Source organism: Diceros bicornis, chromosome 5 (assembly GCF_020826845.1).
Source record: "Diceros bicornis minor isolate mBicDic1 chromosome 5, mDicBic1.mat.cur, whole genome shotgun sequence".
In the NCBI taxonomy this organism is placed as follows: domain Eukaryota; kingdom Metazoa; phylum Chordata; class Mammalia; order Perissodactyla; family Rhinocerotidae; genus Diceros; species Diceros bicornis.
Genome location: NC_080744.1, coordinates 18,715,403 through 18,739,939, shown reverse-complemented (window position 1 = coordinate 18,739,939; position 24,537 = coordinate 18,715,403). Strand labels below are relative to the sequence as shown.

The window sequence follows — 24,537 nt, the reverse complement described above, 5'->3', positions numbered from 1 at the left end:
TATATTCTTCAAGTTATTGGTGGATTTAGTACTTGCCTTCCCAACAGGATCACTTCATAAAGGACTGAAAACACAAGAAACTCCCCCAAAAATGTCATGGGAAAACAGAGTATGGCATTTTCTTATTTATCAAAAAGAGCATTCATTTGAGTTATATGTCTGGTTTATGTTGTCACAAAACTTAAGTCACATAAAGATCACAATAAAATATTTCCCAAACAATGAAGTAATTAATACAACTTTTTAGAGATGTCTTCAGGATGTATTGCCCCTCTACACCCCAAGAAGGATTTATTTAACCTAAATGTTTCAGTATTTTTTTATTTTTCTCTTTAATTGATTTTTGCAATAACTAGATTATAGTCTTTGTAACATCCATTGGTGGAGGGAGTAAACGTAAATTTAAAGCTTCACACCATCAGCTTATTTCAGAATAATGTTCTTATTTTAAATAATTCACATAATTTCCACAATTTTTACTGTGTTTTGAATGTTTGGAAAATCCAAATTTAACTTCTTAAAGAAGAATATTTAAGCCACATCAATAAGATATATACGTTTTAGGGCTAATGAAAATATTAAAAGTATTAAGTGCTATTTTTCTCACGGCCTTTGTCAATCAGTACTGCTCCGACAATACACCGGCGTGTATGCCAGTAATGACAAGCAATTAAAGACTTTCACATGAGAAATTTTCATAAGAGGAAATTCCAAATTTTCTCCCAGAATAAATACTCAGCTATGCAACCAAGTACTCTAAAAATCTGGAGAGAAGAACATCTTTTATTTCTGGTTTCCAAATTTTGACAAACTATGTTTTGCAACATTCACACATTAGTTTGTGCTGCTCTGGCCCTATGACCGCGACAACACCTCACATATTTTACAACTACACTAAGCTCACAGATAAAAGCAAACTCAGAGCTGTCAGATATTTGATGAAGCACTGACCAATCTATAGCACGGGCCCTGAAGAAACACCCTGGTTGTGTCCACCCTCCCAGGGCACTGTCTGGGATTGACACTGTCATCACAACGACCCACAGATTTCTCGTGTGAACAGGAGGCCATACCAGAAGGGGCTCATCGGGGGCACTGGTGGAGAGCTCGGCAGATGCTGTGCGGACGGTGCTGAGCCCAGTGAGGGAGACATTCGAGAGCCTTCTCCGCCTCACACCACTGCAGTTGTTGGGGATTTTAAATGCACATCTCTTATGGTAATTCAGGCCACATCCTGGAAAGAGAAAGTAAAAATGACTTTTGTTCAACCATAAATTATAAGCTATTCTAGTACTGGTAGTAATTATAAATTTTTAAAAACAGTATTACTTCCATTTATCTTGAGGCTATTTGGAAATTCAAATTTTCTTTTGAGCTTTTTCTGACTTCTTTTCCCAATTGTAAATAAGCTGGGTTTTGAATTCTGATTTTATTGAAGTGGCTCAGTAACTACCCTGGTTATCATTTTCTAAAATGTTCTCTGATATAATGGACTTGGGTTTTGAGGGCTCCAGCAACAAACCTCCAAAGAGAAGATCTGAGTCATTTTTACTGCCCCAAGTTCTAATGTGAGTGGCACAGAGGAACTATTAATCACACTATATCACAACTCTTGACCTACACTGATTCGAATTCTGGCTCTACAACTTGTTTGTCTACATGGCCTTGCAAAAATTACTTCATCTCAGTTTCCCTGTCTGTAAAATGGGGATAATAACTATCTTGCAGAATTGTTAAGAAAATATGTAAAATATCTCACAAGGCAAGTTCTGGCTTAAGAAGCAAATTTTATTTTTAGTCTGTTGCCAAAATAATCAAGACGAAAGAAATATATCCACACAATATAAAGGAAAAGACATGAGAATCAGGTTTCCCAGATCAGAGCAAATACATTAAAGACAGGAAATGTAAAGAAATGAACAGAACAGAATCCACACACCCCAAAAATCCCTGGAAGATATCTGAGGGAGAGAAGACCTTGCTGTAGAGGGCACGACATAAGCAGATAACTCCAGCATGCGTGTGAGTTGGTTGGGGAAGGAAATACCTTACCTTCACATTTAAGGCCTTGACGCACCAACCCCCACAGCATTTCTCCACAGTGATCACAGAAAGCTGGGGCTCTGTACGAATGAACAAAGAGAGCGTGGGGACGAATCTGAAAGTCTTCAAAGGTGGCAGAAGCTGTAAAAATAGTAATGTTGAAAAATAAGTTGAATGGATACCCTGAGCTGTAGATTATTAGCATGCAAGACAGTTACAATGCAAGTATGGATATAACTCTCCGGGGAAAGTCAGGAAAGATAAGATGCAACACTGCTTGACTTTTAGGCATTAGACTCCATTCTTCCCAACCATAGCTTGACAAGCAGTGGCACAGCAACCCTCTCTCTTTGCCTCTTCCTGCTTGCTGAAGTCTCAGGCCACTTTGAAAACAGCCAAAATGCTGGAAGAAAGCAGGAATGAAAGGATAGCTCCACCACATTTACCTGCTGTTACTTACAAATATTTTGCTTTTTCTCTTCCTAAAATAAACCAGAAAGGAATTCAGAAATATTAAGGAAAAGAAAAAATCTGATGAATTGGATTTAGACAGATCAAAAGACGGTGTAGTGCTTGAATGCGACCATGAAGAGGTACATCAGAAGGGCAGGGCCCCATCGGAAGACAGATAAGAAATCTGAGCAGCCTCTTCTTGGGGGATAGAGTTGTTTGAACTCTTAAGCCAACATAACCAAGCATTTAAATCATGACCTAAAACTAACCAAGCAGCCTCTTCACCAATATGCCAAAGGGATTGAATACACACCCTGGTGAATTCCAGTTCCCTCTTTCAGAAATACACTTTAGCAAATCACATTCATGCTGTAGGGTACTTTTGGTTATTGCTTATTGTTACTTATTCTACATAATACTCAGGCAGAGTATCGAAATTCATTATTTTTTTAAATTATACTTTCCACATGATATTTTTTATTATGTTACAAAAGTAATTCATGCTTTTCTTGTTGTTGTTCAAATCAAGAAATAGAAAGGCATAGAGAATTGAAAGTGAAAGACCACCTCTTTTTTCAAAATGCTAATGAGTAGCGGAATATTCCTCTAGACCTGTTTGCACACCTAGCTTGATGTTGAGGCTGCCCAGTATAGTCCAGAGAGTGCTGACCTGGGAGTGGGCAGAGCTGGATGAAGATCTGCCATTACCGGGAGTGACACCTCACTTACCATCATGAACCTCAGTTTCTCATACCTAAAAAGAGAAGGTCTGACTGATGGTGACTTCTCCAGGCCCTTAAAGTTTAACCTCCCATTAATGTTAGCACAAAACCATGTGCACTTGATTTCATAAGGTTTTATCCAAAGAGAATTTGGGGGGAAACTTAGGCCTTAAATACATCCTTCTATTCTGACTTCCTCTCTCTTCCTCCTATCTGTCTTCTTGCCTTATTTTTCAACACACATTTGTTAAGCATCTTCAATGTTGTCAATGGCACAATGCCGGGGATAAAGACATAGAGATGAGTAAGATATCTTTGCAGAGCCCATTAGACTAGCAGGAAAGACAGATAAATAAACAAAAAATTCCACAATAGCTATAAAATAACTTCTAAGGTTCAAAGAACCTACAAAACGTGGCCTAAGTTACACAGATACTAACTAGAACTAAGACTACAATCCACAGGTGTTTTGGCCTCCAACCCACTGCCCTTTTCATCACACCAGTGTTACATCTTATCTTCCCTAACTCTGCCCGAAGAGTTATATCCAATAGCCCCATGAAGTGGGGAATAAACACTCGCAGTCTTCCTGTTGGAAAACTCGCAGTTTTCCTTGGAGAGCAGGCTATAGGCCGACAAATCCCTCCCTGAGTGCACTTATGAAGTGCTTACCTTGTTAACTCAAGTATGCAAGGTGAGACAGAGTGAATGCTGAAAATGTAGGCAATTCACCTCTGCTAGATAGGTGTCCAGAATTGTGAGGACAACTTTGAGGGTATCACATCCATCAGTGCAAGTGATTACAGAACATGCAGGAAAGGGAATCACTTCTACCAGAAAGAATATTGTTGATGGTTCCCAGGACATATAACTGGACCATAATAGGAGATGAAAAATTTTAATGGGATGGTTTTCCCTTGAACAAAATGTACTTTATTCCAGATTAATGTGCTCTATTATTGAAAATCACCTATCAACTTAATTATTTTTACTCACTCGGAAAGATAATGAAAAGAATAACAAGAATAACTAAGATTTATGGAGCTCCTACTATATACTGGACACTATGCTAAGAGATTTAATGTGGGGAGAAGGAGCCAATGACAGAACTGCAGCCAAATGATCACACACCAGCAGTGCCCACAGGGAGTTCTGCCCAGTGTGAATACTCCTCATAAACAGGATTTCAACTGAAATAAGTTTGGGAAATTGCATATCATGTTTCTCAAGTCAAGATTCACAATATGAGGGTCAATGCTCATTCTAAGTAAATCAGTAAAGAAGTATGATTTGGGTACCAATCATCTACTTTGGTGGTTTGGTCAAAATGTATCTAATTTGGGGAATGCTAAATCCTCTGTAAAACTGGGCTCTCATACTCAAAGACAAAATTTGTTATTAAAACATCAAAGAAAACACTTTGTGCCAGCCATTAACTCCCAGCTTCTCTCTTTCTCCCCCCCAAAAAGCCACCCCTCAGGACCAAAGAACTATGACAATACTATGATAGCAATTAGTTGAATAATTACAGTAGTTTTCAAAATAAGAAACATTAGAATTTGACAATACTAATACCAAGCTGCGTTCAGATATTTTTTGAATTAATCAGAAAGAACAGAAATAATTAAACTAAAGATTTTCAAAGACCACACCCCCTCCATTTATGTCAGACAAGTTTGTTTTTTCACTTTTTGAAAGGGATTAACATTCAGAAGCAGTTAGCACCCTTGACTTATGTTTAAATGCCATTTTCTAAAGTTCAATTTTAATATTCTCCTGTTAATTTTAGAATAATTAAATACATTTTTAAAATAAAACTACCAAGTGTGGTGAGGTTTTACATCCATTTGAAATCAAAGTACAACATCCATTCATTATGAATTTACCTGTTCTGCACCCTGGGGGAAATCAGCATCAACTGAGTGTATGCATGCCATCTCGTCTAATCACAAAATTGCACTTCAGAGATAATCACTTAGCACAGGAAAACAAAGTGAATGCTGTAATTCCATTTCACTTAAGTTTTGGAATCAAAGTGGACAGATAAGAATAGAAATATTAAAGTGTCTAGAGATTCCAAGAGAGGAACAATGTGCTATCTGTCAGTCTGTCATAATCTATCAGCTGATCTAAATTAAAACCATATGACAAGGCTACAAACTAAACACAATGGGCCCCTTATACTGGTATTTGTGTCTCTTTGATTTGCACTATTCACAGTCTATTGTTATACTCCAGTGTGCAGGAGAGGAGAAAATGACATGCTTTCCTTAGTCACTGAGCATTTGAAACAGGTAATTGAGCCAAAAACTCTAAGATAATCAGTAGTTCTTTTAAGGTTTATTAAAATTGTTGCACAAAATGGAATAAACTGTTTGGTTAGCAGTACAGAAGAAATGAGGCTTCTGAAGCAAAATAAATAATCTCTGGAGGTCAAAATTATTTGCATAATAAAATAAAATAATGTCAGATCCTCCAAGGTTTTCAGTAATTTTTTTTAGTGGTAATTTTAGTAATTTGGGAGAAGCATTAACGGTTTCTGGCATTGACAAGTTGGGACAGATATAATAAGAAAAATAGGTAACACACTGCTAGTATCTCATTCAAGTTTTCACAAGCAATCTATGAAGGAGATATTATTATTATTATTCCCGCTTTACAGATGAGAAAACTGAGTCTCAGACACATTAAGGAGCTGCCTTAGGTAACAAAGGATCTTGATTCAATAGTCCTCATATCTGAACCATACAAATTCTCTCAGCCACTCTGAATCAAATTATCGCATTTCTCTATTAAACACTCAATTATAAACTGCATCTTTATTTTATGAATCACTAGGAAAGATTTAAAAAACACTGCAATTAAATATAATGCACAACCATTGTAAGATGCATCCTTATCTCAGAGATGCAAAAATACTGGGGGAGAAAAAGAGTCTATGAAATAAGGTATAGAATGAAATTAATTCAGTTCATGATTAAAAATTCTTTTAATGTGCTTTTTGTATGGACTCCATTTTTTGAAATCCTTCCCCCTCCAAACAAATTGGAGTTAGTAACAATAACTCATTTTAAATTTTTACAAAAATCAAAGCTAATGCATAACTACAGCCAATTGGAGCTTTGTGTCCACATGATAACCAGTGTCACCACATTCAACTTATAAGTCTGGCCAAAAGCAAAACATTATGAAGTTTTTTAAAGCTGTTAAGATTTGTTGTAGATAAATTTGTTTTTTCCTTAACCTCTGGAATATTGAAAATGCTTCTGGATATCACTTCCCCCACATAAATACACATACTTATCAGTTTTAAAGTATTCTGTGGATGAGAAATTATATCTACTTTAACACCCTATCATTCACCCACAGACACACATAAGAGATAGACATAAATAATCCTCTGTTCCCTGAGAGCTTTCACTGCTGGAATGACAACTACTCACAAATCAGTTCATTGCATTTATGAATATCTCAAATTATTAAAAAGATTTTTTATACTGAGCCCCAAACACTCCTCTCTAACTTATATTTGGTAGTGATAGTTCTAAAAGCAAGCATTTAAAATTAAGACATTTTCATATCTTTCTCAAATCAGCTCATGTGGGCCAAGTGGTCCTAATATCTTTAAGCATATAGTTGATTTATGTTATGTTTTATTAATATACCTAGAACCTACTAGGTAATATAGTATATACTGGAAATAGAAAAATGACAAGGAATAGTATCTGTTGTTAAGAGTTTAAAGTCAAAATGAGGATGACAGACCCATAAATAATCATAATGCAAAATGCAGCAATGGAAACACAAAAGAAAGGATGACTAAGACTGTCTGGACTGTCAGGGAAAGCTTCATTGAGGAGGGACACTGACTGAATTGGAAGGATGAAGAATATTTTGAAAAGCAGAGAATGAGATAGAGAAAAGAGGAAACATTTTTATATGTTTTTGCCATTTTTATATGTTTTTATATTTTTATATGCCTGATTTTATTTAATTATAATTTATAGGATTACCTACATATTTCTTTAAAATTATAATTACAGTGGGTTCTTGACACTTCATCATCTTTGGTGAACTGTCAGGACAGTTAGCAAGAGTGACTCTAAATTATCCATGAGGCAGGTAACTGAGAGATGACAACGGATCACTTCCACTCTACTGTGGTCCAGATGTGTGACAGTGCTTGTAAAACTAAGCCTGCACATGTCTACTTCCCTCCCCCTCCACCCAAGACACACATACCTACACCCTGAGGCTGGTCATTTCTTTCTGCTTCTCCGTGGTCCCAGTCTCTCTGAGCCACTTTTGTACCAGACTCTCCCTTCATGCAACCATTGTTCAAATTAATCACACATTTCACATTTTTGGCATACCTGGAGACATCTAGAGTTGGGAAGATCCCATGGCTCTCCAGCAACAAGAACATTACAAACATTCTTGCTGAAACACTTGCAATAACATCTTTTAGATGGTTGAAGAAAAAAGATGGAAATTTCCATTTTTGACTCACATCTGGCCAGAAAAACATTAGTGAGGTGCAATGATGGGAACTTGGGAGGCTGTGAATATATCATCCCAAAGATGACAGCAGCCAACAGAAAAAACATAAGATGTATTTAGACATGTTGATTACACAGTTTAGAAAGTTCTGGAAAAATATTTTATAAATCCATGGCCAGAGATTCTTAAAAAAATATGGCTCCAAGAAGAATAAAAAAGGCTCACAAGCCAGATTGATAGCACAATAACAAGTTACCCTAGTTAGGAGGAAAAGAGGGCAGTATCTAGAGAAACTGACATAACTGCTCAGGGAACTCTCTGATAAGCTCCGGTTGAGAAAGAGAATCCATCAACTACAGAAGCAGCAGCAGAGTCAGGGTGAAGGCACAGAGTGGCTCCGGCGAGTGAGAACCACCCCAAAAACGCTAAAAGAAGTAAAAAGCTATAGCTTGGAAAAAGCTGAAACAGAACAAAAGGCCTTGTAGATGTGTTATACGTGGAAAGAATGAGGCAGAGACAGGCCTGAACCATGGGGAAAAAAAAAGATTAATGCTAACAGACAAAATAGAAAAAGCTAAATTATTCAGTTGTAGTTTTGTTTCTATCTTTTCTAGAAGAAATGGACTATCCTCAAACTAAAAAACAAAAACAAAAACAAAAAAAATATGAAGACCAAATATACTCGAGAAGGAAATGAAGTCAAGGGTGGATGAACAAAGATTATGTAAGGGCTTTAAATGAACTATTTTCAATAGGTCTAAACGAATTATACCTGAGGGCTCAAAAATTTACTTTAAGCTTAAGAGAACATCTACCTCAATATTCTAACAGAATCTTATTGGACTTAATGAAAACATTCTAAAGGCCTTCTGTAAGAAGAAGAGAACATATTCTGATAAGAATGGAAAAGTTTAAAAGGAAAATAATGAAGAAATTTAGCCCTACCTGACATCAAAATAGTCTATAAAACTATGATATTTAGAAATATATTGTGGTTGTGTAAGAAAAAAGAGAGACCAATAGGATAGAATCGATAACACAGAAATCTAACCTTTGTATGAATTTAAAATATGATAGAAGAGAGATCATAAATCAAGGCAGAAGGAAAACATTATTTAACGAATGATTAACAATTAGCTACTTGGGGAAAAACACAATTTAGAAGTTTATCGCCTATGTTACACTAATATATATATATACATGTAAATATAAATATCCCTATAAATATAGTAAATATAAAATATCCATCTCTCCATCCTGATGAGTAAATACCAAACCATAGAAAAACTAGAAAGAAACAGAAGTGAATACTTACCAAACCTCTGGAGGAAAAAATGACTTTACAAAGTAAGAGGAGTTCATAAATCTTCAAAATGGTGGAAGAAATCAAATGGAAAAGATTCATTAGCATAATCATGTAGCAGGCACTACTGGTTGACTTGCCAAAGAGCCATATAAAAGTCTCTTTTATTTCGCAGACTTACAACAGGTTTATTTATAATAATTATGTATGCTAGGTCACAGAAAGCTAATTATGCTTAATATTTCCAGGTATTTAGAATATAATTACTAACATTTATGAAGAGATCCCTATGCATTGTTAGATCAGGGGTCAAGGCCAACATTCGATCTTGAAAATTAGGAAAGTTTACGTGTATTCATTCCTGCTCAGAAAGAAAAAAATCCTTCTTCTTCTTCTTTTCTTTTTAACCAGAAGCAAGCATCAAGACTAGGAGTGTTTGGTGGTAGGGCTAAAACCCTGCTCAACAAGCAGTCTAGGATCTGTTCGAGAACTGGGAGAGTTACAGTTAACACCTGAGCCATCCTTTGTCTCCTCCCAGGCAGCTGAGTTCCACGGCTGCTGGAGAACATCTGCTTTGGAAGCAGCAATTCGTCCTGCCAGGAAGATGCTACTAGCATGAAAGAGATACAAAATGGAACTCCATATAACTAAAGGAAGAGAGCTATAAGATGGAGTTCTTTTATTCCATCCATCTTCACACTGAGAAGTCAGCCAACAACACTCCTCTCAACATACTTTTTGATCCCGCCATTACTGCTGTATGCTTCCTCGTCTTTCACACAAAACTTTCCTTCTGTTGTGCGTGCGGTTACCCCTCAGGTGGCTAACTCCTATCCATCCCACAACTCAGCTCCGCATCACTTGCTCTGGGAAGCCTCCTGTGATACACCTGCCACTCCTGATGTAAACTGCCCTCTTTGTTCTTACAGGCTCTTGGACACACTTGTATTATAAAATATATCACTCTATCCTGCCACCCCTTACTCCTTGATCTGTTCACACCTGACATAACGAAGTGCTGGAGGACAGAGATCACATTTTCTCCGAGATTATATGCACATATTAAGTGACCAATTAATGTCCTTGTTGAACAAATAAAGTAATACTTTCAAACTCATATTGTTTGCCTGATGTTCGAAGGTCCTACATTTTAAGTCCTAACAATCTGTAAATATAGTATTTCAAGTTCAAAAGCAAAGCTCATCAGAATCATAATGTGGATCACACTTTAAAAAGTGTCTATCAATGCTTTCCAGAGATGTCTTGCTAATGCCACCTTACTCTAAAGGCAGTGTGGTGCAGATAGTGATGAAAAGCGGGGACATAGTGTCAGAGCATACCTGGGTTCTCATCCTGGTCATAGCAAATGGGCGACCTTGGGTAAGTTCCTTCACCTCCCTGAACCTCAGTGTCCCTCTCTATTAAAGTGGCTTAGTGAACCTCACCTCACTGGGCTGTGAGGAGGACACAAAGTGATTAGCACAGTCCCTGGCATACTGGTGGTAGTCATCACAAAAATTTCTTAGCATAACAATTAACAGTACGGGCTTTGTAATAAGAAAGACCTGGGTTTGAATCCTGGTTATTGTTAAATTTATAATTATTATTATTGTCATCATCTTCAATACTAATAGAGGGAAATACTGCTTTTAAGGCTATTTCCAATCCACAGCACTTAAAAAAACTAAGGGCTTTAAAAACGATTATTAATATGTTCCCTCTACTACCTCATAAAGAATATGTTTCCACTCCAGAGGAAATTGCTTTTCTATCCGCTGTTCTGGTTAACACTAATTAAATGGAGCTAAGTCCATAGGACTGTGTCTAGTTCCTTCTCTAAAACGAATCAATTAACAGTTGGGAATTGCAGTGGGGAAAGAAGGGTCACCATGTCCTGATGTGACTGAATGACAAATGCCACAGCTGGAAAGAGATTAGAGAGCATCTCAGGTCAAGAAAGAACATAAATGGTTGCCCCATGTGTCCAACACGGAGGAAAAAGAAAATTAAGTAAAAATGTCATGGAGTCAAATTCTAGCTAATGAGTGCAGGCTCTGCAGGCACCCTGAATAGAAGGAAAGAAAGGTCAAGTCTGTTTCTTAGAAAGCTCCATCACATACAGGAGACTTTATACCTTTAAAAGGATAATGACCTCATTTACATGAGGAACACCAGCATACAAATTGCCCTTTAGACTACTTACAAAAGGCTCATAGACAAAGGCTAGGTAGAGTATTATACTGAAATGTTCTAATAGGCAGCAGGCTTTCTGGCGACAAACAGCATCACTGTTACCAAATACATCTGTACATAGAGACACTAAGTTGAGGACCTATATGTTTTGCTTCAAGTTTCTTTAAGTCCCATGGAACTTTTCATAAAAACAGATGCTATTTTTGATTCATAAACAACAAAATCCTTCAAAGCTGTGAAATCTGCTGGGTATTCCTACTCCAGAAGAAGCAACAGTTCAATGAAGGCTGGATTCAATTCAGTGTCTGCTGACCGGGCCCCCGCTGTGTGCAGGAATTGTTCTGGCTGTCACTCAGGGGCAGTGAGAGAAGGGAACTCACAGCTGAGCGACTCCTCTTATTCCTTTTGAAGAATCAGGCTCATTGATTAAGTTGGTCCACTCTGGTTCATCAGAACAAAAGAGTTTTATTAACTGAAAATCTGAGTTTATGCTTTTTAGTCCAGTTTATTGAGGTATGATTTACATAAAGTAAAATCCACCTTTTTTTTGTGTACAGTTTCGACAAACACCTACAACTGTGTAACCAACAGCATAATTGAGATATGGAACTATTTTATCAACCCTTCCCAAATTCCCCTGGCCCCTTCGTATATAAACCCTTACCCAACTCCAACCCCTGGCAACCACTGATTTATTTTCTGGCCCTTTTCCAAAATGTCATACAAATGTAGTCCTTTGAGTCTAGCTTCTCTCAGCATAATGCATTTAAAATTCACCCACCTCGTGTGCATCTGCAGTTCATTCCTTTTTATTGCTGAATTGTACTCCATTTGGTTGATATACCACAGTTTGCTTATCCATTCACCAGTTGAATCCTTGCAAGAGAGCATCAGTTTATCCACTCACCAGGGCATCAGGGCCAAGGATCATGACGGGAGTGAGGATAGTGGGGATGTAGGGTCCAGAACCCCAGGCTCCAGTGGGGAGATGGAGGTGGAAAGGGAATGTTTGTTTGTGATCTGTACAGGCCATTCACATGAGAACTTTATTGTTGAAAACAATTTCCTTTTTACAACACTGGATAGCATATGACTTTTAGAGTGAGATAATGTAGCTTCATTGCTGTTTCCATCTACCACCTATAAACTGTAGGATCTCTCTGTAACTCATTTCCCTCACCTTTGAAATGGGTATAATTATTAACTCAAAGAATAGTTTCATAATCCTTGCAATGAGAAAACACGTAAAAATAACAGCATCATACTTTGCACTACACTGTGGTAGTGCACAAAATATGGTAAACATTTTCTCAAACATGTACATATAGATTAATAATAATCCTACGTTTTTGCCCCATTTGCAAAAATTAAAATAGACCACAGACTCAAATATAAAACCTAAACTATAAAGCTTCTAGAAGAAACCTCGGAGAAAATGCTTATGACCTTGGTTTAAGTAAAAATTTCTTAGATACAACAAGAAAAATAGAACTCATTTTTAAAAATTGATAGACTTTATCAAAATTCAAAACTTCTGGTCTTTGAGAGACCTGTTAAGAAAATGAAGAGAAAAGCTACAATCTGGGAGAAAATATTTACAAAATACATTTCTGATAAAGGACCTGTATCTAGAATATATTAAAAACTCTCAACAGTATTAAAAAAAGAACCAATTAAAAAATAGGCAAAAGGTTTGAAAACACAGTTGACCAAAGAAGCTACATGGAAGGCAAACAGGCACATGAAACCTAGTTCACTGCAGTATGCTGGAGTTCAGTGGGCTTCAGTGAATTAGTTTGGGATCATTATCAACATTTATGATACTCTTTCAATCACAAAATCATTCATGTTCTAAATATTCATGCACTTTGGGACATAACTCACTCAGATACAAGGCTACCTATGTTTGTCTTAGGATCTTATACCTCATTCCACCTTTGTAATTGAAATCACAAACTATGGTCCTAATACTTAGGGGAACATTTTGGAAGATTAAGTCATCATTACCAAACAATTTTTAGAAAACATCACAAGTAATTGCAGATTATGATTTTTAATCTAAAATTAACTATGTTTGGACAGCCTTTAATTAATTTTTTGCAACCACATTCCTTTTTTGATTATCAAAATACTCTCTGCATGTGTATGGTAAGTAAATTAATACGTCAACTTTGTTCATTTGTTCACTTAATATACATTTTATCCTCACATAGTACTATTATAGTCATACCTGATTTTAGCATTTAATTCCATTCGCTCTCCCTTTTTACAATACAAATCATAATGTCACTATTAATAAAAGCAACCAGGGGCTAATTTTATCATCATATAAATTCTGAACCAACCATCTAGTGATTTCAGGACAATAAAAGACAAATAATACAGGAAAAAAATGCTTAAAAGGAGATGTAAATTTTTATCTAAATTTGTTGTTTCCTGTTATGGTTTGGGTTTGTTCAAGTAAGGGATTCTCACACAGCAGTAATGTTTTCCCAGTGAGATATACCAGCATTGGGAAGGAGGGGAATGAAGTAGTTTTGTGATTATATATGAACCTCTTGACGTTCTGAAAGTAGCTCTTGCCTAGTCTAGAGGAATATTCTCCTGTGACTGAGTATTATTCCATGGGATGGCAGAGCTGACTTTGTGCTGGGCATGTAGATAACATGGAGGCAGAAAGGGTTGTGTTTTTCAATACAGTGTAATGGGTTAAGAACGCCAGATCTGGAGCAAGAGTGCCTCGGTCTGAAACTCAGCCTCACTACTTCCTAGGTGTCTGAACGTGGCCATGTTTCTTACTCTATAGGTCTTAGTTACCCCATCTGTAAACCGAGAGGGAGAAATGAAATAGTAATTCCCTCAGGGCTGCTGAAGTAGTAAATATATATAAAGCATTTAGACCAGTGCCTGGCAGAGAATAACCTTGTCATAATAAATGTTTGCTAATATTTAGGAAATTTTCTTATGTTTCTTTATTCTCACTTTAAAGTTTTATTGGTGACACACTATGATATCTGCAATAAACTTGTCCTGTCTAGTTTATTTTGTCCATATTCATTTTATAATTTATTTGTTTTAAAGTTATGTGAAAATATTGCAGGAGTGGAACTGGGTGACTTTTGTTTAGCTTTCATAGAGAATAATTTTTTAAATGCTGTTTCTAAATTGAAAGTTTATCCCACCTAACTCTTCTAATCAACATTTGCAAATCACCAGTGAAAAGAAATATACAGAGGTACAGGCTCTCAATACTCTGTTTTTGTTTTGTTGCTTTGTCTTTGTTTTATTTTGTTTCATTTTTATTCTGCAGAATAAAGCCTGGCATTTCAGGTACTTAGTAGCAATATGTTGAATGAATGCATTATTTCTTTCCCAAAGAAACCTTCATTCCTTCAACAAGTATTTATTGTTGCTGAGACAAACAAAAATTTATTTAGCACTTACTATATCTGCCAGGTAAGATGCTTATCAAACATTAGTATGATGATGATCATTATTGTTGTTATTTTGTATGACTTTCCATTCATTCAATTTTTTAATGTCCTTAAAGTTTTCATAATATGGGTCCTATACTTGTCTTAGGATAGGATTAGGTTCATGTGTTTATTTCAAAGAAACCCAAAATAATAGTGGCATAAACAAGACAGAAGTGTGTTACATTCTCACATAGAGAGGTAGGCAGTTCCATGCTGCTATGGCTGCTTCATGAATCTATGCTCCTTCCAGCTGACCACTCAGATAGCTCCTGAGTTTGGTTTTCCCTTCAGCTCCAAAATGGTCATCAATTGTAACCAGCGGAATAGAGAAACAGGACAGCCCACCTCCCTTTACCGACATTTGTTGGAAGTCACTAACTGCAAGGAATATTGCAGAAAATGTGTCCAAAAAAATGGGGGTTCACATCACTAAAGAAGGAAGGGACGATGGATACCGAGAGGCAAATAGTCTCTTTTAAAGTGAATGTTTTTTATATTTTGTATTTCCTTGAACATCAATGGGAGCAATTCCTGAGTTCAGTTTTGTATCTGCTAAGTGCAAGGTGCCAGTGAGAAAACCCAAGACACTCAAGCAGGGTAGGTGAGGAGTAGGCAAATGGATACACGGGATACACAATGAAGTTTAGAGTCAGGTGTGGGCTGGAGAGTTAATCTGGGAATCACCAGGATAACAGCAGCAAATTAAGCCATGAGAATTTATGAGATCCTCTAGAGCTTAATTTCCGGTACGGTAGCCACTAGCCACTTGTTGGTATTTTGATTTAAATTTAATAAAATTAAAAATTTAGTTCGTCAGTCACACTAGCTACATTTCAAGTTCTCAGTAGCCACACACAACTTGGGGTTACCATATTGGAAAGCATAGAACATTTCCATGATTGCGGAAAGCTGCATTGGTCAGCACTGTTCTAGAGAGAGAATTTAGCCAAGGAAAAAGAACTGGTAGCTGGTATATAAAACAGATAGTACTTTTTCTACATTTATTTATTAAGCTCAAGTTTCATCTTTATTCTCAAGCTTTATAATCACTGCACTTATTAATAATAGGCTAACATTTATTGAACTCCTACTTTTAGTCAGGTTCTGTGCTAAAAGCAATATATTATCTATTTAATTTAATCCCTCAAATTCACAATTGAGTGCTATTATTATCCTCATTTTATAGACGAAGAGATCAAGGCTTTGAATGTGGGCAAATCAGGCTACAAACTAATAATAGAGAAATTCTGGAGAATAATTTATATCAATCCGAATCCAGACCTACATATGGATGTTCCAAGTCATCATATCAACTGCAAATTGTATCGCTTTGCCTGTTCCTTTCCAGTATTTCTACTTGATTTTTATTGTGTTGTTTTTGCATTTGAACAATGTAGAATACTAGTAAAGACAGCTCTTCTTAACCTTGATTGGACTGTGCCTCATATATTCTACTTAAATATGATGCTGTTTATTTGAGTTAGCTATTCCTTATTACTTTAAAAGAGTAATAAAGCTCATGACAGAATATAAAAGTTGATTTACTAATAATGTCAAATCATCTTTTTACTCCTAGAATAACTTACTTGGTTATTTTGTATTATTCTTTGGCATTCTTATGAATTCTATTTTTTCCCAATATTTTATTTACGACTCTTGTTTTTAGGAAGCAAAAATAATATTTCATTAATTGCATGTGGGTTCTGATTTCAGATATTCCTGGATTTTAAGTATAATTTTACCACTAAGTAACTAGGTGATTCCTGGCAAATTACTTAACATTTATATACCTCTGAAAAAGGGTTATCATTGTACCTAGTGAAAAGTAAATGATGAAAAATATTAACCATTCCATTAGTGGACACGGTCTACAGTTTTCTTTCTGTCTTAGTTTGTCTGGGCTGCTGTAACAAAATACTACAGACTGGGTAACTCACAACCAACAGTTCCGGAGGTGGGGAAGTCCAAGATCAAGGCACCGGCAGATTCAGGGTCTGGTGAGGGTCCACTTCCTTGTTCAGAGATGGCTCTCTTTCACTATAACATCCCATGGCAGATGGTATGAGGGAACTCTCTGGGGTCTCTTTCATAAGGGCATTAATCCCATTCATGAGGCTCTACCCTCATAGCCTAATGACCTCCCAAAGGCCCCACCTCCTAAGACCATCACCTTGGGGGTTAGGATTTCAACAGGAATTTAGCGGGGACATACGCATTCAATCATTGCAATTTTCTTTTCTTTCTTACACTATCTTTTCCAGGTTTCAGTATTAAAATTTTGCTAGATTTCGATAATTTATTAGACTGGATTTTCAACTTTTATGTGTTCTGAAATAGTTTATGCTTAAGTGTTTGATAGAAATCTCACTTACACTTGCCTATGCAATGCTCTTTTTTTGAGGGGATGGACAGAAAGTGGGGTAGTTGGTACAACTTAAATTTCAATTTCTTTCTATCAAAAAGTATGTGTGTGTGTATCAGAGAGTAAAGAGGACAGTCCAATGACTTTTTACAATCCAAATTATATGTTCATGGATAAATCTTACTATTAAAATGTATTTCAATACTTAACTGATTTTAATTGTATCTCTGATGAAAATAATGGATTTTAAGATAAATGTGCAGATTTAAATTAACAAACTGTGAATATCTGAGTCACAATACAATTGGTATACATTTAACGTGAGAATCCTCATCTTAAATCATAAAATATTGTTTGAAATGATAATAAGTAAGAATTAAAATAAACATTAAAAACAGAGAACAATTCGTACATCAATTTCCAGCTTTAGGTAAATTAAAAGTTGCAGCCATTATTAAAAGCTGCCTGTTAATCAGAAGGACACATGGCAAGGGAGAATATGATTATTTTCCTGGACTCTTTTTAGTAATTTTCCTAGATGAAAATGATAAAGAAAACTTACAAAACTCGGAACCCAAGCCATGTGCCACGTTATCAAAAAAGCTGATGAAAATGAACCTAAAAATGGAAATTTAAAATGGAAGAAAGCTGATTTGATGATAAGCAGAGAATAGATTAAACATGTACCATATGGCAATTTTAGCCCATCTTCCTAGAGTGTGCTATAAACATAACATTAGCACAAGCGATTCTGAGCAAAACGTTCCAAAAGGTGACTTTGCCTGCAGGATTATTACATTTGGTAGAGCTTTGAAGTCATTTTCAAAGGCCATTGTTCTCGGCACTCAAAGATTGTATCTGGCCTTCAACAGTTTTTGGCTCGCTCCACATTTACAGTTACATTCTCTGGATTATTTCGACACTCAACATGATTAAACTAAACAAAAACAGCATCCTCCAGCGTATTTAAAACAAAGTAGCATAAGATTCATGGTCAACCCTCTAGGATTTTATATTCTAGCTGAGAAAAGATGAAAAATACTAAAAAACAAACAAAATAGTCAAGTAGACTATAAAACAGTATGTAACCAAACATGGATTTGGAGATTGTAAAGATCAGGAAGAGTTGCAGGCAAGGAGAAGGGAGAGTGTACAGGAAGATTTGCTGTAAAAGATGAAGGAAAGTATAAATCTTGGATTGAAGAAGAAACAGACTTTCTCAGATATAAACAGAGTAGAAATAAGGTTCAGAAGAGGATACGAATGTGGGAAGTGAGGGGTACTGAAGGAATCAACATAGTTGGAAGGGAAGGTTACTACAGTCAAGCAGTGGAAAAGACAGTAGACAGTGTTTTGGGATTAGCTGATGGCCAATTTTGGTAGTTCAAGTTGAGTCGATAGAATGCAATAAGACATAGTTTGGACTCTTTAAAAAAATGACTGTAATTTATTTTAGTTAAAAGTATCACATATACAAAAGAGCATACATAACATATGTGTAGTTTAAAGAATAATAATAATAAACAGTCATTGTAGTTTCCATCCAACTGAAGAAAAAGAAAATTACCATTACCTTAGAAGCTGCTTTGTGATCCCCTCCCCAGATGGGTGGATTAAGTAGAGAAGTGTCACAGTTTCGGTGAGATTAGTCGAGTAGTGTTGAGGAGCATAAAGAGGAAGACACAAAGACAACAGAGATACTTTAGAGAGCAATAAAGAATCCTGGGGGCCTTCGACTCAGAAAGAAGCAGTGGGAATATAAAAGAGAGAAAAAATCCACAGTATACTGTTACAGAAGTATTGGAAGGCAAATATGACTCAATTTGATGTTGTTTGTTTGGCTTTTTTATTCCCTTGAGTTGTTTTAGTTTGGCTTGTTTCTGCATGGATGAAATAAAATATTGGTACTACTAGTGGAAATAGGAAAGAAAGGAAAGTTTGAAGGGATAGCTCATGTTTTAGACCCATAATTGAGGGAATGAGACATTTAAGTGTGAAAACTACATCAGTAGAAGGAAATGCACAATGAAGCCAAGGTGAAGGATACGAGTTCAAGAAATAGTCTCCAAAAAATGCCTGTTGAAGAATTTGAGAATATATGAGCCTTTTGAGAAATTACAAGAGCAAAGAGTTAAGATTTGAGGCTTGAGGGCTAAGAAAGAACCAGATGGAGAGAGTGTTAGAAGTGGAAACACAGGGCAGAGGGGAACCAGGAGCACTCAGTGTCAGAGAGGAGGAAAGAAGAAAGCCTTTGAAGAAGAGTGAGTTGTGTGGCCTGAGAAAACACCTCCATGTTTTTTAACATCAGGTCAATTAGAGACCTTTGCTAAAGGGAGTGAAGGGGCAGAGTCCAATCTGCTGGCAACTGAGAAAGAAAAAGATGAAAGAGGAAAGTGATTGTGCAGGTACTCCTTCCCTCGTTGGGAATGCTGGAGGAATCTCACATATTTGAGCTCCTCTTATCCACAGCAATTGGCACCCTAGGGTAGGAGAAGTCCACAGTGATGCGTTTGGGTCCCTGGAGCAAATGTCTTTGGATTGTGGCCCTATGATGATATTCCTGCTGACTAGCCCTCTGGCACCTACAACAAGCCCAGGGCAGTGCTGAGACATCCATCACCTCTCTCTGCTCCCAACCTCTTTATGCCTTATGAAAGAGAAACAAAAACAAATACATTATTTCCTATTCAACTGCCAAAGCAGCCGAGCTTTCCTAAACCTTCCTGCGCCTCCTGTCCACAAACTGCCTACATCTAGTACAGAAATGCTTGACCTTGGCTGTGCATTAGGATCATCTGGGGAGCCTTAAACCAATGGAAGGATTTAGACCTGACCTCTAGAGAATCTGATTTAATTGTTCTGGGTTGGAGCATGGATATGGATTTTTTTTAACTCTCATGAGTGATCAGGATTGAGAATCACTGCTTAAGGGTAACCTCAGTGATTTTCATCTGTCTCCAAAAGTCAATCAATTAATAAGGACTTAGAACCTAACATCAGTTTATTATTGTTCGAGGTATTAAGGGACATATTTAAGGTAAGACATCATCGCTATCCATAATTTACTAGATGGGGAAATAAAACAACATTGAATATAATAATGTTGAGAATGTCAAAAGACATGTGACTCAGAGCTGAATTGTATGATGACAATCAGTGAGGGCTAACACAGTCAAAAATATATGCCTGAAGCTACGCTTCAAAGTATGGGAGAGAATATTCTAGTTTAACATAAGCCTAGTGAGATTGTAAGCCTATGAAAAAGAGTCTAACTGTAGTAAAACTCTTCAATCTTCCACGCATCCTTTGCCAATGGATTAGTGTTTGCCTATGAGTTCAATAACTGCTCTCCACAGGCAGTGCTGTGAACATCTCCCAGAAGAACAGGAAAGGATGGTGACAAAACAGGAGTATATGTGCCATCCCTTGCCTGGGCTCTCTACCTAAATTAGCTGTAGGATAACCAAGGGAGAGAAGCTATACATGTTTCTCTCTCTGGATTCTAACATTTACACGTAAGTAGTTCTTTGCTCTTGGCCAGCATAGCAGGAAAGAATAGCCCGCGTAAGACATAAGACAGCAGCGAGTGTTCTCAAAGTGACGGTCACAGTCCGATTAAAAATGCCACTTATGGAGAGCTGACGGTCCAACCTAGATCCTGGTGAAACTGATCCTAAACAGCAAGAATCGGACTGACCTCCCGCTGAGTCTTTCTGTCGGATGAGAATCATTCAACTCTAACCCAGTGGCCTCTCTTGGTATCTACTTTCTGCCTATTCATCACAAATTCTCGAGCTCTGAATTCAGCTTGCCAGGGGGGACACCCATCCCTAAAGAAGCAGATCACCTCATGGGGGAACCAAGGCTACCATTTCTGGACAACTACAGAACCTTGGTCCATTCTCAAAGGGGAAGTTACACTGTAATTAATTGGTCATATTCCAAGAAACTGTGTAGACTACAGCTCTACAAGGGAATGGAGCATTCAGAGGAATCCAGTTTGTTGAGGTAAGGGTGTGGTCTCTTCTCTCCAGTTTTCCTTGCATCCAGAGAGGTGAAAGGTGAGGACAGCCTTTCATGGTATTCTCTCTAATCTGCTGTGGCAGCCTGTGGCGTAAGCTACTGCCCTCATCAACTTGACCTATATGTGGAGCTAGACTATCCATTGCAGGAGAGCAATGATGGCAGCAGAGCAATGGCAATTCTAAGTCATGGCCAGGAGCACATACTCTGGAGTCAGAGCCTTGGGCACAAGCCTTTGGTCTCTCCTCATCACTCATCTGCTGGGTGACCTAAGGTGAGTTACTTAACTCCTCTGTGCCTCAGTTTCCTCATGTGACAAAGGAATTGAGAATAATAATAGGACCTAATTGGTTCTAAGGTTTGAATGAGCTCTTCGAACAGCACCTGGCAAATAGTAAACATGTAGGAAATTTTTCATTGTTGCTGTTTACTATATTTTTTCTTTTTCTTTTCTTTCTTCCTCTCTCCCTCCCTCTCTCCTTTCCTTCCTCTCTTTTCTTGTGTGCGTGTGACTGTGTGTGTGTGTCCTTGTGGACACTGTATTAAAAATCTGCCAAAGACATGCTGTATGTATTCAATCCAAATGCCTAAAAATCTCAAATCCTCAAAAGGTTTACCAAGAATACTCACCAGAGCTTTTGGAAAAGAAGTTAAATTCTTGCTATTGAAAATGTGGTCCATGGATCTGCAGTATCAACATCACTGAGAGCTTGTTAGAAATGCAGAACTTCAGAATCCACACCCTATACCCCACCCCACCCCCATCTCCTCCTGCCAGACCTACTAAATCAGAATCTACATTTTAACACGATACCAGGGTACTCAAATGCACATAATGAGATTTGGAACTTTTGAGCTGATGAGATTTTGGACTTTAAGTTGATTTTGTAATTCCTGTGGGGGATCTTGGGATGCGGTAAACGCATTATGGATATGGGCCAGATGTGAATCTTTGCAGGCCAGAGGAAAGATTGTGACAGGCAGAATAATCAACCCCCTAAAAATGTCTACATTGAAATCCCCCAAACCTGTGAATATGTTACGGCAAAGATAACTTAAGGTAGCAGATGGACTTAAAGTTGCTAACCAGCTGACCTTAGATAGGAAGATTATTTTGGATTATCTGGGTTAGCACAATGTAATCACAATGGTCCTTAAATGTGGACGAGGGAAGCAGATGAGTCAAAGGCAGAGTGATGCAAAATGAGAAGGATTCAACTGACCTCTGCTGGCTTTGAGGATGGTGGGAGGCCAGGGACCAAGGGATGCAGGCGGCCTCTAGACTCTGGGAAAGGCAAGGAAACAGATTCTCCCCTAGAGTCTCCAGAAAGGAATGCAGCCCTGCCAACACCTTGATTTTGGCCCAGTGAGACCTATTTGGACTTCTGACCTCCAGAACTTAAGATAAAGTTGTGCTGTTTTAAGTCAATAAGTTTGTGGCAATCTGTTAAAGCAGCAAAAGAAAACTATGACAGAGAAGCACTGTTTCATTTATTTCAGCTTAGCTCTGTAGAGTTCTATGATGCAATTTTGGGACAAATTTCCTGCTGCAAATAAAGTATACTTCTTGTTTGCCTGCTTCCTTTGATATTTTCTCACTTTCAAAAACGGGAGGCTAATGCATTAAAAAAAAAAATCCCCAAACTTGATTTAGCTACTGCCCCCAGTTTTTTCTCACAGTAAAACTTCAAGTTTTCTTATGTTACTTTCAAGTCTGCGTCCTGACCCTTTGTCTTTTCATGATAATGAGAATATGTGATGAATTAAAAAGCTCAAGAATAAAAAGAAAAAAGAGAAGAAAAGCTAGGATCCTGGAAAATTCATTCTATTTCAGAATAATCACAAGTTAATTATATTTATATGTGTCCATAACAGAGATGAATAATATTTTCACACTGGGTGCAGGGAAAGGTGAATGAGCTGTAAAGAATGTCCACACGGGACCAACCGCCTTCTTCATGTCACCAGCCAATTTGTATTTGAAAAGTCATTACGACAGGCATTATTCTCCACTGTATTCTGAGTCATATGAACCAAGCAGAGCCTTTTATGATGTTGCAAGTATTAGGAGGGCTCTTAGATATGTCAAGTAATTATACACTTGAACATCTTTAAATCAAATAAGAAAAAACATTATCTCTGAGAAAGGTTTCCCATTTGTCATAGTTACATTGTCCTTTGTGTAAAACCAAAACCTGCCCTCATGGATCCCAGTTCTGATTCTGTGCTTTTGATTCAAGCGTGCAACAGGGCACAATTTGTATTCAAGAATTTACATACTTAATGGTGAAATGCTTTTAGAAAGATCAGAAAGAGCCAAGAACACTAAGAGTACGCTGAGAAAATGAGCAGTTAAGCTTTCAAAATTGCTGAGTATAGATGTAATTCTCAATTATACTACCAACGACATTTTCCATAGCAAAAAACTACACTGAACCTAAAGATAATGCACAAATGAAAAGTGAAAACTAGCAAAATGGCCACAGATCATTGTATATAATTTGATATCCACTGAATCACCAAGTGTGTCTCCGTGTGCAAGTATTCATGTAATTAAGAATCTAGGTATGCAGTTTGACTTATGGTTCTCTATCATACTAGGTCATCTAGAAATGTAAATTATTATACACTTATTTATTTAGCATCAGTTAAAGGGAGGATACTAAACTATGCACATCAGTAGGAGAGAAGATACAAATTAGAAGAATTTCCTTTAATCTCTATCTTGAAGGCTTTTTCTAGAGCCTCCCTATGCCTAAAGGATGAACTAGGTTCAAGGTCTCATTAAAATAATCTTGCTTCCCTTTGTAAGTTCCAAATACACTGAAAAATTAGCTCAGATCCTTCATATAATTAGTATCAGTTTAATCTTCCTGAAATACCACTTTCATCAATATCCCTCCCTTGCTTAAAATTAAATGGCTTTATATTTCTCGCTGCATTATTCATTCAAGAAACATTTGTTGAACAGCAACTACATGGAAGACACAGTGCTAAGAAGTGGGCAGAGAAGGGAGGTGGAGATGGTAAGAGAAAAGAAGTAAAATGTGGTTCCGTTGCTCATGGACCTCATGGTCTAGTAGAAGAGATAAAATGTGTACAAACACAACAATAGGTAAAATGTGACAAATACTATAATAGTGGAGGGGCAACTTCATGCAAGAATTTGGGATTTCAGCTGGATCTTAAAGAGTAAATGTGAAACTTAAAAGGCACAGCTGGGAAAAGGCAGGTATTCTAACCAGAAATAAATGCCCAGAAAAGCAAAGGGCAGATCAAGGAGTTCTGTTTTAGATATGTCGAGCTAAGAGTGCCAGTGGGATATCCAAGTGGAAACATCCAGCAAGTGGTTAGAAAGGTGCCTCAGGAGAGAGGATGGTGAGACACTGACACTGGAGAAGTCACCCACCGCAAAGGCAAGACTTGGGAGTGAAAAGGTCACCAAAAGAAAGAGTAGAGAGG

General features: G+C 37.2%; 1 protein-coding gene across 3 annotated transcripts in view; it reads right to left on the bottom strand.

The window, feature by feature from the left end:
• PRKD1 (protein kinase D1) overlaps positions 1-24,537 on the bottom strand; it is a 295,550-nt gene that overhangs the window by 74,399 nt on the left and 196,614 nt on the right. For all 3 annotated transcript variants that reach the window (XM_058540799.1, XM_058540797.1, XM_058540798.1), the window contains exons 3-4: positions 2,053-2,184; positions 1,074-1,234 (exon numbers count right to left, since the gene is read on the bottom strand). In XM_058540799.1, the coding sequence (XP_058396782.1) occupies positions 1,074-1,234; positions 2,053-2,184 (293 nt within the window). The remainder of the gene's footprint in view (positions 1-1,073; positions 1,235-2,052; positions 2,185-24,537) is intronic.